Source organism: Patagioenas fasciata, chromosome 19, assembly GCF_037038585.1.
Source record: "Patagioenas fasciata isolate bPatFas1 chromosome 19, bPatFas1.hap1, whole genome shotgun sequence".
In the NCBI taxonomy this organism is placed as follows: domain Eukaryota; kingdom Metazoa; phylum Chordata; class Aves; order Columbiformes; family Columbidae; genus Patagioenas; species Patagioenas fasciata.
This window is the reverse complement of record NC_092538.1, coordinates 8,468,784-8,486,111: the sequence shown is the minus strand read 5'-3', so window position 1 is coordinate 8,486,111 and position 17,328 is coordinate 8,468,784. Positions and strand designations below refer to the sequence as shown.

Sequence of the window (17,328 nt, the reverse complement as noted above, 5' to 3'; positions counted from 1 at the left end):
GGGTGCTTGCGGGGGGGGTCGCGGTGCATCCCCGGGGGTGCAAACGCCGCTTAGGTGCTGGCAGCCGCGCCGCGGTCCTCCCGCCCGCCAGGCGGCGCCCTCCTCCCGCCGCCCTTTCCCGCCCCCGTCACGTTGGCCAATGGACGCGACGCGCTGCCGGCAGCGGGCGGGTCGCGGCTGAGGGGAGTGGAGGAGGCCGCGGGCTGGGCCCGGCGGGCCGGGGATTCAGCTGTCGCCTGCGCTGTCCCCTCCACTCTTCTTGTCACTGTCCCCTCCGCCGTCCCTGACTGTAACTCTGGTGACGGCGGTGAGGAAATGGAGGCTGCGGAGCCGGACGTGAGGGAGCTGAGGTGAGCGGTCAGGGGCGGCTCCGGCGTGAGGCGCGGGTCTGAGGGCGGCTTTTGTGAGGAGGGGAGAAAAGTAGCTAAGGCGTTACGTAATTAGCTCAGAATTAGCGCGACTTGTGTTTCTGCTTATTAACAGGGAGTTATACTAATTGGCGATGTTACGTAGTAGTATGGAATAGAGAAGAAAAGCTGATTTTCTGATTTGCGAGCGTCGGGACTGGAGGCGTTTCAGGGAGGCTTATTGAGTATTGTTTGGGTCCTTGGGGCTTTCCAGAGACCTACTTACGGTTAATGAGGCCAAGACCCACTGTGCTAGCTATTAATGTGTCTAGTGCCTCAAACTCCCCACTTGTCGGGTGGAGGAAGAAACTTAAATAAGTGTTTGGCTTCTGCTGTTACGGTGTTTTGGTGTTGCCTTTTGACGTTGCATCTTCACGTTGTGTCTTGTGTGGCAATAAATTGCAGTGTCACACCCTGTGGGCTCGGTTCACTAGAGAAATTTACTTAAAGGGTGGTTGAGTAGTTGTCTATAACAGGAAAATTTAGAAAAAGGCCAAACGTGAGCATTTGCTCAAAGATCTTAAAAGTCGTCTTAATGCAGTGTTATAAATAGTATAAAATTCTCTGCTATTGAATCATTTTAGGAATCAGTGACACTAAGTAATGTCTTTAGTAGTTTGGTGGTATTTAGGAATGTTTTTGCAGAATATGCCCTTGCGACTGTACTGTGATGGTACTGAGAGTTCACAGACAGTTGGAGCAGAATCCTCTCTTTGGTGAAGGCTTCGTGAAATCAGATGGAAGTTGATGTCACTCTGGTCCCCGCTCCTTACCCTGAACAGCACTTGTGCGGCATTGGGGGATGTCGGGAGCATCAGTAAACCTCTGGGGCTGCACAGTGCTGTGGATTATTTGCTTGGCAGGTGCATGTACATTCCTCATTAGTAAGTTTTTTTTCCTGCAGACATAGCCACAACCTACAGTGAAACTGAATTACTAGGATGTTCTTAATTTTTACAAGTATCTTTTCTTTTAGTGTCAATTCTGTCACTGCAGGCTTTCCTGGTTTATTAGTAGTGTGGATACTGGGTATTTGGGGAATTTAATTTGTTAGTAATGACTGATGACTTCAATATTGTTTCAGTTTTGTTTAATCATACAATTGTCTTATGAAATTAGTAACTGGAGAGGATTCCCAAGTGACACATCTCTGATGGCAAAATTAGACCTGCAGCATGCATACCTTTCTTTTTTTTTCCCTCCCTCCTAGAAATTTGTTGTAGAGTAGCTTTTAGCTGACTTCAGTGTGGTCTTACAAAGATAAGCTATTGATGAGAGAAATTATGGATCATTGAATTACTCTGGTATGCAAGACCACTTTCCAGCTCTTCCACACACCTTGTGTGTCACCTTGAGCACATATTTTATTGGCCCTGATAATGGGGGTGTTTGGATTCACAACTTAACTGCCATTGTTTATAGAGTCCTTATAGGACTTTAAGATAGACTGAAAATTAACCTCTTACTATTTTAAGTATGTCTGACGTGTAACAAGACTGGTGATAAAGTGAACCCATTTTTAGAAGCTCTGATATTGAAATTTCCATCTTGTAAAAAACCAATAGACAAGTCCTGTGGCATGTAAATGTTGCAGTAGCTTTGCTTGGCTTTGGTCAGAACTGTGTATTTGTATGTTTGGGAGCTGGAGATTATATTTTTACTAGCCCACAGGTGGAGGCACATGATTGATTCAAATCAACAATAAATTCTTTTAAATCTTGAGCTTATAGAATTAACCACGTTAAATCTATTATGAAGAAACAATTCACTGTGTGAGGTAGGATGTAATTGCAGGTTTTGTAACAATCCCATGAGCGTGGTGGTAATGCTACAGTTTTTTTCAGTGTTGCTGCACCTACATTTGTCCTTTGGCATTAGAAGCAATGCTGAGTTTCACACCAGTGAAAACTTGATCTGGAAGACCCTTAGCCATCTGTTTCTTTTATACTTAGGATTTTAATGGGCTGGTCCTTCAGAGTGTAGTTATTTCTTTTGAGCAAATGGCGTCCTTCAGTAGCGAAGATGCATTTCAAGATTCAGCAGCCATCTCCCTAAATGATTTAGAAAACCTGCACAACTTCCGCAGCCGTTCGGCAAGTTTCAGCAGCACAGGGTCCAGTGGCCGCTTGCAGCTCCGCCAACGAGTAGCCCAGCTCATGGCTTGTGTAGAGGACATCAGCTCGGATGATGAGATTCATGAAGAAGTGTCTCGCACTCTAGATGAAGCTTTCCTTATCTGGGGGAAAAAGCTGAAGGATAAGTGGCAAGAATTCAGGTTTTGTTCCATGTAGTTGATTTGTTTTGTGTATGCATGTGGGGGTTTTTTTTAGTTTTTTGGGATTTTTTTAATGCTAGCTAATAAATAGATTTCTGATTAATGAAACTGACAGAAGATCTTTGTTTTCTGTAGGCAGGAATACTGCGGCAAAATTAGATGCTCTTAGGGTTGGTTACCTCTTCGTATTTCAACTTTAGTGTTGATTTTGTGTGATTTTTGTTTCTTTGTAGACTACACATAGTTACCTGGAATGTGGGCACAGCTTCTCCACCTCCTGATGTCAGTAGTTTACTTCAGCTCAATTCAGTGGGACCAATTATGGACATGTATGTTATAGGGTAAGTATATATTAGAGAACTTGATTTGTAGGTTAATTGCAAAACCACCAAGTCTCAACAACTTTCTGTCTGTTTTCGGAGGACTGTGCTGTGGGAGTCACTGCCTAGGAGGTCGTTTAACATAATTGCTAACAGAAGGTGAAGACTAGAGTCTTCATAACGGCCATAATAATAATCTGCTATCATGTTTTCCAGACTTTCTTGAAATTCAAAGACCTGACAGTCAGGTTATTTGTCATAACATATCTTGAGTCTAACATTGTCTTAAACTCTCTCATCAGGTGTATCTAAGCTCCTTTAACTTTGCTTTTTCTCAGTGATTGATGTGTTAGATCTGCGGATGGGTTAAACTGCTTGTAAATCAGAAATAGAATGGCAAGAAATTTCCCACTTATGCTGAGAGAGGTTTATTAGGATGTTGTGGTCTGTGCTCTGAAAAGGTTATATGAATTCTGTCAAAACCAAGTCATACAATGTGAGTAATCTTGATGTATTCAGCTTACAGGAGGTGAACTCCAGAATCACAAACTTTCTGTCTGACTTGGCGTTTGATGATCCATGGAGCATTTTTTTCATGACTGTATTGGCTCCCTTGGGATATATCAAGGTAATTGTTTACATGTCTTAAGTGTTACAGCAGTGAAGGAAAATGTCTTTCCCAGCTTTGTGCAATATTTGCAACTGTATCGCGATGCTTCTAATATAGGCTGCCTAAGTACCCGCTTTCATTAGAAATATCCAAAACGATGGCAATGATATTCATTAAGCTTGGTAAGGTTTTCCCCCACCAACTTGTTTGCAGGTGAAAATAAATTGCATATATGTAAAAGAGGATTTTAATGGGTATATGTGGGAGAAGACCTGAGACAGCCCCTGCCCTGTCGCTGTCGGGCAGAGGTAGGGGACAGAAAAGATGACGAGGGTTGGAAGCTAGTTCCAGTTCGGGCCGTGGGCAACCCCCCTCCCTGCCTACTTTGCTTCGCCAGGTGCCCCTCTGTAATAGGTTTGAGGCCCTGGATCTTGAAGAGGAGGTAGGTGAGCATCCTTATAGCTAAACTGAGGGAGAGCGGTCTGGATGACCGGATAGTGAAGTGAACTGCGAACTGGCTGAAGGGAAGAAGCCAGAGAGTCGTGGTCAATGGAGCAGAGTCCAGTTGGAGGCCTGGATCTAGTGCAGTGCCTCAGGGGTCAGTTCTGGGGCCTATATTATTCAATATATTCATCAATGATTTGGATGAGGGAATAGAGCTGATGACACCAAGCTGGGAGGAGTGGCTGACACACCAGAACACTGTGCTGCCATCCAGTGAGACCTGGACAGGCTGGAGAGTTGGGCAGGGAAAAATGTAATGAAATATAACAAGGGCAAGTGTAGAATCTTGCATCTGGGTAGGAACAACCCCAGGTTCCAGTGTAACTTGGGGAATGACCTGTTAGAGAGCAGCGTAGGGGAAAGGACCTGGATGACCATGAGCCAGCACTGGGCCCTTGTGGCCAGGAAGGCCAATGGCATCCTGGGGTGGATTAAAAGGGGGGTGATCAGTAGGTCAGAGTGATTCTCCTTCCCCTCTACTCTGCCCTGGTGAGACCACATCTGGAATATTGTGTCCAGTTCTGGGCCCCTCAGTTCCAGAAGGACAGGGAACTGCTGGAGAGAGTCCAGTGCAAGGCAACAAAGATGCTGAAGGGAGTGGAGCATCTCCCGTGTGAGGAAAGGCTGAGGGAGCTGGGGCTCTTGAGCTTGGAGAAGAGGAGACTGAAGGGTGACCTCATTAATGTTTACAGATATCTAAAGGGTGAGTGTCAGGAGGATGGAGCCAGGCTCTTCTTGGTGACAACCAATGATAGGACAAGGGTCATGGGTTCAAATTAGAACACAAAAGATTCCACTTAAATGTGAGAAGAAACTTCTTAGTAAGGGTGTCAGACACTGGACCAGGCTGCCCAGGGGGGTTGTGGAGTCTCCTTCTCTGCAGACATTCAAACCCGCCTGGACACCTTCCTGTGTAACCTCAGCTGGGTGTTCCTGCTCTGGCAGGGGGATTGGACTGGATGAGCTTTTGAGGTCCCTTCCAATCCCTGACGTTCTGTGATTCTGTGATGTGCTTTCCTGAAGACTTGATTTTTGATTGGACACCTAGAACATTGTATAGTAGCTTAAATTACAAGATATTTTGGTAGTATTTGGAGCATAAGATCAGCTAAAGTACTAACTATTTTAATAATGCAAACAATAAACATTGAAGGATATCCTGAATTTCTCTGTTAAAGAGATATTACAAGCCTTTTGAGTGGTGTATTGTTTTTTCAAATCAAGCATTATTTCAGGGTGGTTTTTTTGCAAGGATTGCAGTATCTTTATGCTAATCAGACTCAGTAGTTGTGGCATTCCTTTAACTGTAATTAAATAAAACAGAGGACCCATTGGGAATTATAAAAAGGAAGAAAAAAACATCGTTCATTCTAGTGTAAGTTATTGCTGATAAACATTCAAAATCTGTCTGTGGGCTGACATTCAGGCCCTGTATACAGACAGAAAGAATTCCTAGTGGTATGCATGGTTGATTTTGAATTCTAATTTATAAATGTGGCACTTTGGACAAGCTAATGAATGGATGCTGCCACCTAATGGTTTTCAGCAGGACTTGATTAGCTCTAGTAATAAGAAGAGACTGTCAGGCCAGGTCAAAATCAACACAGGCAGTGACCATTCTGTCTTTCGTCTCTTTTCCAGCTCTCGTCTGTTCGCATGCAGGGGTTGCTGCTGCTGATCTTTGTGAAGCACGTCCACATTCCCTTCATACGGGACATTCACACCCAGTACACGCGCACAGGCCTCTGTGGATACTGGGTAAGGAAGGATCTGAGACTTGATCGCCCTGGTTACTTCTGCCTGGGTGGTGGGTGCCTCTTAGTGGTTTCATGGTGGGAGAGAGGATATATGGTTTACTTAAAAATTAATAAAAGGACAGTGAGATTCACTTGTTTGAACCTTGCATGCAAGCGTGCAGCACAGACCATAATTTTGCCAGCTTATTAACTGCTATACAACAGCTTACATAGGAAGAAATTGTATTCATTTAAATCTAAACAGCAATATTTAAAATTTCTAGGTGGTGGTAATAGTTACATTTGCAGGTGTTGACTTGAAATGTAACTTTAGTAAATGTTGTTAATCTTTGGTACCAGGGGAACAAAGGAGGAGTCACTGTTCGCTTGTCCCTCTATGGTCATACAATGTGTTTCATGAACTGCCACTTGCCTGCTCACATGGAGAACGCAGAACAGCGAGTGGATGACTTTGAGAAAATTCTGGAAATGCAGTTTGAAGGAGAGAATATTCCAAGTACCTTGGATCATGAGTGAGTTGTTCAGACCCTATTCTGTCTGTATTGTGTTTATCTGTTATATGGTAAAGTCATGCACTGAAGAGTTTTGGTGTTTTCATCCGTTGTTTTTATTTTAAATCTCTTTTCACCCTTGACCCAGAATCCTGGGAGAAAAAGATAACCTGAAAGATAGAGGTCTATTTTGCAAGACTGTTCTCTTCCAGTCTTAAATTACGTTAAATTTGTTAGCATACATACTACACAGCTCTGGTTCCTTAATTCTGAAGTAATTATTTGTATGTTCCATTGTTTTCATGTGCTGAAGTCTAAATATGGGTTGAAAAAAACATTGATAGAACACCCAATATGTATCCCTGCTTTGCTAAGGCACTAAACCAGAGCTCTGAGTTAGTGGATTCATGTAACCAATTGGTGCATAGGTCATGAATTTTGCCAATTATTTTACCTACTGTTAAAGTTTAATTTTAGATCTGTCTGTAATAGAGATGTAAGTCATTAGGAGACTCAGGATAACTTAATACCCAGGCAGTAATGAGCAAACATAAGAATGCAAGGGACTTAATTTACTATTTCAAGTCCTTTTTTTTTTTTTTTTTTTTAAGTGTTCTCTTCTGGTTTGGAGATCTAAATTTCCGAATAGCAGATTATGGCATTCATTTTGTCCGAGAATCAATAAATAACAAACGTTACAATCTCTTGTGGGAAAAGGACCAGGTATGTTGTCTTAATCTGTTTGGGGTTTTTTTTATTTGGTTGGTTTGTTTTGTTTTTAATGCATACAAGTACAACAGTAGTTACCATTACCTCTTGAGTTTCTAATTCCTGTTAAAGAACACAAGTGCAGAGTAGTCATGAAGAGCAGATCCAGCTGTTCAGTCTCTCACTTCTCAGTTATAAGCCCTACATAATTGCCAACATTTTCTGCTTTTGTTTAGTTTCTTACTCATTTGCAATTCCCATGTTTGACTGAAGATTTCTTTGAGCTTCATGGCTTGTAAATTGTTCTGTGCTGTAATTTCTCCTCCTTTTTATTTCTCCCAAAAATTATTTTTAAGAGGAACTTATTATGGAATTTGTTTTGAGTAAATTGCTACAAAACTTTTAAACTGATCGTGTCAGGATTTCTGGCAATCACAAAGAGGCACTTCTGCATTTACTTTTCCGAGTATGTTGTACTGACTGAGATGTGAAATTCTACTCGAAGATGGCTTTTCAGCTCCTTTCCCAATTACCCTTTGTGTTCTGATTTTTAAATATAATCTGTAAAAGTTATTGTTTTATTTCTGCAGTTAAACATGGCAAAAAAGGAGGAAGCATTTCTTCGGGAATTCATAGAGGGTCCTCTGCAGTTTAAGCCCACCTACAAGTTTGACCTTTATTCAGATGTATATGATACAAGGTAAAAGCATAACAAGAGGAGTTTAGACATCGAATATTAGAGTGAATGTGGTGCTTGACTAAATATCACTTTAGTAAGTAAACCTGAATTTCCTGGATATACTGGTTAACTGGGGCTGTTGCACTATTCTATTAGATTCATTCATTCGTCAAATCTGAATAAATGAATATTTGTGACTGAAGAAGCCTCAGTCTGCAGACTGCATGGGGGAAGTAGTGAAACAGCCCAGCTTTCTTTTTGGAAAGACTAGATTAACAGAATGAACCAGCGTATTTAAGTCACTTCTTTTTTTGTTCTGTAATACTAGAAGTGCCCATTGGTTCCCAGAAATGAGCAAAAGGGAAAAAGTAATTGCAATTTTTGTTTTCCTTCTTTGTTTAAGCCTTCTGATTGATACTGCTGGTATTTGAAAATAAATGTAAATGTGTCTTTATGAATTATTTTATGTTGAAAATGGAGTAGCTTAAGTTTCCAAAGTTTTTATCTGATACTAAAGTTTGTTGTTAAGTGTTAGTCTTATGTTTTAACAGATGGATAAGTTCTTGTCCAAACAGGGCCTTTGTACTGACCTTTTTCTTTACTTCCAGAGAACAGAAGTCCCTGTTTTGGTTTAAGTAAGAAGAAAACTTTCTGGATTTCATAGATTTGTAAATATTTCAGAATCAAAACAATGCTCCTTGCTGAGCTTTTGATTTGATTTTTGTGAAATATTTGAAAATCAGATGACAGCTGATTTTCTTCAGGGATTTTCTAAACCTGTCTGAAAGCTGTAGTGTTATCTGCTCTGCTGTTGCACTTCGTATTCATTTGTTTATGCATGTGTATCCAAAGACATTTTTCTCCCTAAATGAGCGTGAAGACATAAAATGGGACCAGCAATAAACCCAGCTAACAAAAAATACTTATAATAATCCAAACCTAGACATTGTAAGAATTGTTCATAGCCTAATAGTCTGTACTGGCTCCTTTAAAGGACAAAAAGTATGCTTATGCATACTGTGTGCATTCTGTTGCTGTTAAAGCTAGCAGAAATATTTTGGTTGAATGCAGGGTGATTGGTAGACCTCAAGGCAAGCACCCTTGAAAAGTGTGCTTTATATGAAGCACGTGGTATTTTGTTATCTCTGATACTTTTTCAATGTGGATTTTGAGGTTTTGTTTCCCATCTAATATGCCGTTTTCTCTAAAATAGTGAGTGTATTAACTCAAGCTGTTCTTTTGGTATTTTCTTGCACAGCAGAGCAGGCATATGGCAGCTCATAAAGATTTCTGTCGGTTTATATAATTACTGGAGTAAGTGGGATACAGCCCTTTAGTCATTTAAAATCTTTCCACCTTATTAAAGATGCATCAGACTTGGATATGGGAAAGGGTAAACCAAAAGTACCTTGAATATTGAACTAAATGGCATTTCCAGTTTATGATGATTTTGATAATCAAATTTATTAAACTGACAGTGTTCCTTACACATCCTGCTCATTAACTTTTATAATTCAATCCAGTCCATTCTAATTCCTCTTCCATAGGGTATGATCTTTTCTCCATTTCAATCTGAACGAATACATCCATACAGAGAGTTACACAGAATCACAGAATGTTAGGGATTGGAAGGGACCTCAAAAGCTCATCCAGTCCAATCCCCCTGCTGGAGCAGGAACACCTAGATGAGGTTACACAGGAAGGTGTCCAGGTGGGTTTTGAATGTCTCCAGAGTAGGATACTCCACAACCTCCCTGGACAGCCTGGTCCAGTGTCTGTCACCATTACTGAGAAGAAGTTTCTTGCTCCCTCAGCCTTTCCTCATAAGGGAGATGCTCAACTCCATCATCTTTGTTGCCCTGTACTGGACTCTCTCCAGCAGTTCCCTGTCCTTCTGGAACTGAGGAGCCCAGAACTGGACACAATATTCCAGATGTGGTCTCACCAGGGCAGAGTAGAGGGGCAGGAGAACCTCTCTGGACCTACTGACCACCCCCCTTCTAATCCACCCCAGGTACCATTGGCCTTCCTGGCCACAAGGGCCCAGTGCTGGCTCATGGTCATCCTGCTGTCCACCAGGACCCCAGGTCCCTTTCCCCTACGCTGCTCTCTAATAGGTCATTCCCCAACTTATACTGGAACCTGGGGTTGTTCCTACCCACATTTTTCCCTGCCCAACTCTCTAGCCTGTCCAGGTCTCTGGATGGCAGCACAGCTTCCAGTGTCAGCCACTCCTCCCAGCTTGGTGTCATCAGCAAACTTGCTGATAGTGCACTCTATTCCCTCATCCAAATCATTGATGAATATATTGAATAATATAGGCCCCAGTACTGACCCCTGAGGCACTGCACTAGATCCAGGCCTCCAACTGGACTCTGCCCCATTGACCACGACTCTCTGGCTTCTTCCCTTCAGCGAGTTTGCAGTCCACCTCACTACCTGGTCATCCAGACCACACTCCCTCAGTTTAGCTGTAAGGATGCTGTGGCAGACTGTTGCTCTTAAGTCTTCCTTCCGCTACAGAGAGAACTACAAAAGGCTCTTGTCTTCTGTTGTTATGGCTATGGTATAAAAGGAAACTCTGAAATCTGATGACAGTTTGATGTTCAGCACAGTTGCAGGCACAGCTTTCTTGATTATGGAATTTTTCCTACATCTTGCTTAACTTTGTGCCCCTTTTCTCAGAATAACTATACATTTGATGTTTAGGGCAGTTGCTGTATTATCTCAGTGTTCTTGCATGTTTTTATGGAATGTTTTAGGAGAAAGTATCATTTCCTGTATGAAGCCAACTAACCCATTGAAATTCCCTACTCCCCTTCATTTTACTCCTCTTGCAGAAACCTGTGAAACTTATTTGTGGTAAATGGAGTTGAGTTCGAATTAAGGAAACCTTGGTTGTAAAGCATATTGAACAGAGTTGTAAAATGAAGCTTGGATGTGATCACCTTCTTCTACTAATATGTATCTGACAGTCTTTCAACTTTGAGTAGATTTTGCACACTATTCGTAGCTTTTGGCAACTGTTTTTCTTCTCATTTCACTTCTATCTTACACTTTTGCAGTGAGAAGAAAAGAAAGCCAGCGTGGACTGATAGAATTCTTTGGAGGGTGAAAAATCTCTGCAAGCATGCAGCAAAAGAAGGCGAATTCTCTGAAGAAGAACAGACGATTTCTGTTACTTTGAATAACTATATCAGTCACATGAGCTATGGCATCAGTGATCACAAACCTGTTACAGGAACTTTTGGGCTTGAGGTGCTGTCCCAGTTATGTTAAGAAAAAGTTTGTTTTAATAAGTCTTGCTTTACAGAAAGTCATAACCCTTGTGTTTCATTCAGTTTATAGTGAAGGCAGCAAATTGCTTTCATGTTATTTCCTTACAGTTAAAAGTCATACAGTAGGTGTGGCAGAGAATAACTTGGAAAGAATAAATGAAAGAATGGCAGCCTTGACTTTAAATTCTGGTGTTTTGCCTAGTTGAAGCCTCTTGTGTCAGATCCTTTGGTCACGCTGCATCCGGAGGGTGAGTGGAGCGCGGAACATGATGTTCTAATCAGCTATTCTGCAGTGCCTGAATTCCAAAGCAGCGCTTGGGACTGGATTGGCCTCTTCAAGGTAACATTACTGCATCGAGGCTCTTTAACAAAGATGGTGAATATGACTGGAGGGGTAGCTGATAGTCTTCTGCCATAGGACATCATGATTCTTGCTGGTGCAAAACTCTTTGAAATAGTTGTGTATCCTTGCCCCACATTACTTTCTGCTGCTGACAGTTTGGTTGCGTAGCACGCGAGCGGTTTTGAGCTCTTTAAATTAAAAAAAAATTAAATCAAATTATTTGTGCTTGCCCCCACAATGTTTTGATCGTAAAAATGAAGTGTTTTAGTTACTTCAGTGAAGTAGTAAACATCTCTCTCACAACTTTCAGTTTTCCATGTAGTATGATTTTTGTTTCCTTCAGAAGGCTGATAGTTTGTGTCTGTCTTTGCAGGTGGCTTTCAGGCATGTGAATGACTATGTTACGTATGCTTGGGTAGAAGATGATGAAATTTCTTCTAATGAAGACAGTAAACAAGTAAGCCAATTATATTTCTTTCTAATCTGGGGTGGAGTCCAGTTGGAGGCCTGTATCTAGTGCAGTGCCTCAAGGGTCAGTACGGGGGCCTATATTATTCAATATATTCATCAATGATTTGGAAGAGGGAATAGAGTGTACTATCAGCAAGTTTACTGATGACACGAAACTGGGAGGAGTGGCTTGCCAGCCCTTGCCAGCCTGCCCCTTAATTTTCACCCACAGACTCTCAACTTGCTCCTCATCCATGCCTGGACAATACTCAATAGATTGTAGTTGCTCTCACACATAAAGAGCAACTCCACCGCCAGGCCTGGCTGGCCTGTCTTTCCTGAAAAGGACATAGCCATCCATGACCACATTCCAGTCATGTGTGCTGTCCCACCATGTCTCCGTAATTGCCACTAGGTCATAATCTCCTGCCCTAACACAGGTTTCTAACTCCTCCTGCTTATTCCGCGTGCTGCATGCGTTGGTGTGCAGGCATTTCAGAGAGCGAGCCGAGCACACCGATTTCACCCCAGGGGTATGGGAGGCCTCCCAGCATTCATGAACTCTGGAGTGATGCCCTGCTGATGCAAGCCCAGCTACAACCCCGACCCCCTTCGAGTCTAGTTTAAAGCTCTCCAAATGAGCCCTGCTAATTCCTCTCCCAGGATCCTTTTGCCCCTGCGAGATAAACCTTTCCCACAATATCACTGTTTGGACTGGTGTCTTGTAAAACCAGCCATTATCGAAGAACCCAAAGCCCTGCCTGTAGCACCAGTCCTGTAGCCAATTGTTTACAGACTGAATTTTTCTATTCCCTCCCATATCATCACCCAAAACTGGAAGGAGGGAAGAGAAAATCACTTGAGCCCCAGACTCTTTTACCATCCGTCCCAAGGCCTTGAAATCTTTTTCACTCCCCTCAGACTGCGGGATGCAGCTTCCTCCCCATCTGTCTGGAAGATCAGCAGTGGGTAGTAGCCTGTTGGGTGCACCAGGCTGGGGAGCGTCATGGTGATGTCCCAGGATGGTGTGAGGCTGGTAGCGGCCCCCCGGTGCGCTGGGCCAGGGGCTTCTCAGAGTCAGGTTGCTTGGTAATGCAGCCCAAAGCGCGTGGTAAACTCCATCTAAGGCTAAATACCAGCCAGGAAATTGCCCATTGCCTATTCTTGTTTTTGCTGACAGGTTTACATCAGTGCTGCAGAAATACCTGATATGGGAGGAGAATTTTTGCTTTGTTATTACAGCAAAAATTTGCAGTCAATAGTTGGTATCAGCCAGCCTTTTCAGGTAATGTATTTGGAAGCTTTGATTTATGTTTATGTGATTTTTATTTCTTTAGTTTTCATATGCATCTGAATGTGTGTGCAGCTGTGTTAATCCTGGGGCAAGTGGCCGCAGAAGCAATTGCAAAAAGGATACGTTCTGGCTAACATCCCGTAAAATAATTTGCTGATATGCTAAAAGACTCTGAGTAGCTACTTTTGCAACATGTTGTAATGAAATAAGACAGGTTTATCTCTCTCAGCTTTCATTTTTGGAACGTCAGGCTCTGTCAGTTAGGTCCCTAGTTTCTGTAAAGATGAGAACTCAAATGCTGCCAAGTTTCTGACAGATTGTGAGTTCTTTGTGCTTTATTCTGTAGTGGATCTGCACAGAAGTGCTTCCTGTATACTTAGCCATTTGAATTTGGGAAAGACAAGACAGCTGGAACTCAAGTTATTTGTTTAACAGGCTTCTTTGCCTGATTTCTGAAAGGGTGACTTAACCCGCACAGGCCAGCTGAAGTGACCGAGCATTGCTTCTTCTAAACAAGCACTTTTTGCCAAAATAATTTTGTTTGTGTGTAATTTTCCATGCTGTCATGGCTGTGCTAATATGTTACAGAATGATTGAAATGGAAGCTCTCCATTGTTGTTGGATGAAAAGGTTTTAGAAGACTGTGAAACTCTGTTACCTTAGGGGATACACTTAATGAAAGTTACTGGGCTGGCTGGTATATCTCAGTGATACTGTAGATATTTTTCCTGGTGAGAAACTGCAGAGTCCAGTATTTCTGTTGTCTCTGAGCTTAATATTCACTACAAACTCTGCAGGATGGTTGTCAGTTCTATGTGGATACAACACATCATATGTTTTGCATGACAGTTAATGTTTTCATATGAGTTCAGTGGTTTTTTACTAGTTTTTTTTAGTTCCTAATTGCTGCATAGTTGCATCACTTCTAATTTTTTCAGTTTCTACCAAGTATGTAAGACATCTTTATATAATGTTGTATTGATGGTATAGAGCAACAGTGTTTCTGAATGTGTTAATTTGTTTTTAAACTACTTTTTTCTAGATTCAGCCTAACAGAACATTAATAGAAAAGGATCTAACGCAGGAAGACAACAGTTGGATGCAGACACCTGACAATCTGGAATCACATAATGAGTTCTGAATGCAGAAAGGGCATTTAGTGGTCCTAAGTCAGGAGTCAGATGATCCTTTATGTCTTAGTGATTATAAGCTCTTGCTCTTAGAAGATGGAGTAAGACAGTGCAAGTAAGACAGGTAGGATTGTTCAGAAACCTTGTAAGCTCATAGAAGATAATTTATTGTGGAAACAGATATTTTTATTCTTATGGAGAGAGAAACTCTCTTGCACTGGATGAGAACTGTAAAAATAGCATTTAATGAATGGTGTACGTTTTAAGGTGATAGACATTTCTAATCCAATGATTTAACATAAGCTGCGATCTGTAATAGATTTTTAGATTGCTTCTTTTTTTTGTAGAGGATATTTTATTTACAATACTATATTTACTATACTGTAGCCACTTAGTCACTGATTTCCAAATTTTGAGTTTAAATGAAGTTATTTTAAAAAATATTTATTAGATATAGCTATTTATCCTGGTTTAAAATTGTATTTGATTTTCAAATCATAGAATCATTTTGGTTGGAAGAGACCCTCAAGATCATTGAGTCCAGTCATTAACCTGACTCTGGCACTAAACCATGTCCCTAAGAACCTGATTACCTTTTGGAAAACACATGTGGCAACAAGTCACATTAAAACAAAATCTTAGGAGCATGTATATTTTCCTTTGGTAGTAGACCCTTTTCTTCATGCCCTGCTGATAACCATTTGGAGGATTTTCCTTTTCTGACTTTTCCAGATTGAGATACATTTATTAAACCACATTTTTCCTGATTTTTAAAATTTATTCTTCTTTTATAAAACAGTTTAGCAGTGTACCTGTTGTGTTTCTCCCTCTGACCTTAAAAAAGGTAAAATAAAAACACTTGTATAGTAGTCCCTGGCTCAGAGTTAATGAGCATCCCACAATTTCTGAAAGAAATTGCTTAATTTGAGAAATGCTGTAGCATAGGTGAGCAGACCATGGTTCATGAAGCACTTGTTGAAAATGAGCTAATGATCATGGTACTAATCCAGATTGCTTTCTGTTGTATTGAATTTGAAAAGCTAAACTCAAATTTAAGTACTTCCCTGATACCATCCTGTCACATAATTGCTACACTTAATACAGAGATGATATGTATTATAAATGGGGAATTTCAGTGCAACAGATTCTTTCTTATGGCAGAAGTTGTGCTATCAAAATTGTAAATCTCTTCCATTTATAGCAATTGGTCAGCAGAATTTCTGGTTTTCTAGAGGTGCTTAGACCTCAATGTATCCTGTGCACTTGAGGGTGGAGATAGGATAAAAGGAACATTATGTACCTTGAAAAACCTGAAAGGCAGTTAGCTTCAGAAATGGTTTTGTTTCTTGAGGAAAGGAGATGTTTGGAAAAGATGGGAAGAGGCACCAGCATTCCTCAGAATCCCAGACTGCAGTGCCAGAAAAGCGCAGTCGTAAGTCTCCCATGCTCACAGCTGTGAGCTCCCTATTGTGTGTGGTAAGTAAAGTTAGTTACTCATCGCTGGCATGTTGGTCATAGATGGAAAAGAGAAAATGTGATTTAGGTGGAAGAGCAAAGCAAAGGATGTTGGTGTGTTTATGCTGGAATATCGCTTCAGATCTGAATAGCTTCTTTTTTGCTCTTTTTCTCAAAGCCTTAGTTTTTTCAGGATTCTTTTGAGATAGAAAATTAACACCTTGATATGTCATTTGTTTGGCAGTTATTTGCTTATATCAGTCACTGTATAAAATCTTCTGGGGTCCAGGCATCTTTGTATACTGTGGAAATGATAACATAGGTTAACTGGTTAGATAGTTGCCATGTGGGGTTTAAGAACACTTAGCCTCTGTAGAGTTTATTTAGTTGCATCTCAGCTGATTTTGGTGTTGTGAACTGTTTCCAGTTTTAAGTAGCGAGGGCAGGTTCGGAGGACACAGTGTTCATTGCATGGATTAAAACTGCCTCGAGGTTTACAGTTTGTACATTCCTATTACATTTGGAACAGTATTAGAGACATTTTTCACATTTGTATTAGTCTTACAGAATTTGTTTTGCACTAAATCTTTCAGATAGGTGACTTTTGCTGGCAATTCGGGCATCAGACAAATCCGTACTGCATTGCAAAGAGCTTGCAGTTCTTGAGTTGTACTTGGTTTCTGATTTTACTTGTGTAGCTATTACCATACTCCATGCGGGGAGATTCCGTGGGGAGCTCAAAGAACAGTGGCCTTTGAATTCCAGACCACAGCTGGCGATTTATTGTGGACCAAGATCCAGTTTCTTCTAATCAGGGTGCATCTGCTGTTCATGAGCAGCTCAGAGGGGGAGCCATACAGCCGCTTTACATGGGCAAGAAACTCAAGATCCTTAATGTGTGTGAGCTGATAAACCCTCTCAATCACTGGACATAGAAGCTGCATTTTGTAAACTAATCCTTTGAACCAAGGACTTCACTGAAAACGCCCACAGCAGCTGTGATCAAATCTGCTGGTGTGTTAGTAGGATGCTGCACAGAACTGTACGCTTAAGTATTATGCACACAGTAGCACTTTTGTTTACTACTGTTACCTATGGTAGCTTTTCAGACTCTTCTTTGACTTGATGCAATTTCTGATGAAATTTATCTTTCTTAAAACACCTTTAATTGGATGTTATAATCACTGGAAATGTTTTTATACTTATGTGTTTTCTTTTCATGTACCACTAAAATAAATCCTGGCAGTGAAGTGTTCTACATGGCTTCTGTTAATTTGACAACAAAGACGTTGGTTTGGGTGGGAAGGATGACTTTGTACATAGTAACCTTTCTCCAAGAAACTGGTCATGTTGAATGCACAGAACAGAAATATGTCAGTGATAACATATGCAATAGGGCTTTGAACAGCAAAAAAGGTCAAGGACAAATACTATTTTTCTTTTGGACAAAGCAGGCTTAGTTATTTTTTTCTTCTATTTAAATGAATCCAGTATTAAATGGACTTCCGGTTTGGATTTTCTGTCCCCTCTCCCCCATTGAGGACGTTTTGACATTTTCCTTGTAAAAATGCTCAAGCCACTTAAATTGCTTTCTTAATTTTTAAGAATAGGTTCTTCTAATTTCATT

General features: G+C 41.1%; 1 protein-coding gene across 4 annotated transcripts; it reads left to right on the top strand.

Moving 5' to 3' along the window:
• The first annotated feature begins 149 nt into the window (after positions 1-149).
• On the top strand, positions 150-16,959 carry INPP5K (inositol polyphosphate-5-phosphatase K). Of its 4 annotated transcripts, XM_071817109.1 has the most exons (14): positions 150-350; positions 2,360-2,682; positions 2,916-3,023; positions 3,522-3,630; positions 5,758-5,874; positions 6,213-6,385; positions 6,976-7,087; positions 7,663-7,772; positions 8,360-8,386; positions 10,817-11,009; positions 11,232-11,369; positions 11,746-11,829; positions 13,003-13,107; positions 14,159-16,959. In XM_071817109.1, exons 2-14 carry the CDS (start codon positions 2,408-2,410, stop codon positions 14,255-14,257), a joined length of 1,650 nt encoding a protein of 549 aa, XP_071673210.1. In that variant the 5' UTR covers positions 150-350; positions 2,360-2,407; the 3' UTR covers positions 14,258-16,959. The 4 variants fall into 4 exon arrangements, with proteins under 4 accessions (XP_071673210.1, XP_071673211.1, XP_065709285.1 ...); XM_071817110.1 differs by lacking the exon at positions 8,360-8,386 and having other exon boundaries at positions 152-350; XM_065853213.2 differs by lacking the exon at positions 2,360-2,682 and having other exon boundaries at positions 154-350.
• Positions 16,960-17,328: the final 369 nt, after the last annotated feature.

Bases quoted from the DNA above. Each gene is read 5' to 3' on its own strand.
- INPP5K (XM_071817109.1), top strand. From the start codon at position 2,408: ATGGCGTCCTTCAGTAGCGAAGATGCATTTCAAGATTCAGCAGCCATC. The intron at 3,024-3,521 runs GTAAGTATATAT...TGATGTATTCAG, and splicing joins ATGGACATGTATGTTATAGG to CTTACAGGAGGTGAACTCCA. The intron at 11,370-11,745 runs GTAACATTACTG...CTGTCTTTGCAG, and splicing joins ACTGGATTGGCCTCTTCAAG to GTGGCTTTCAGGCATGTGAA.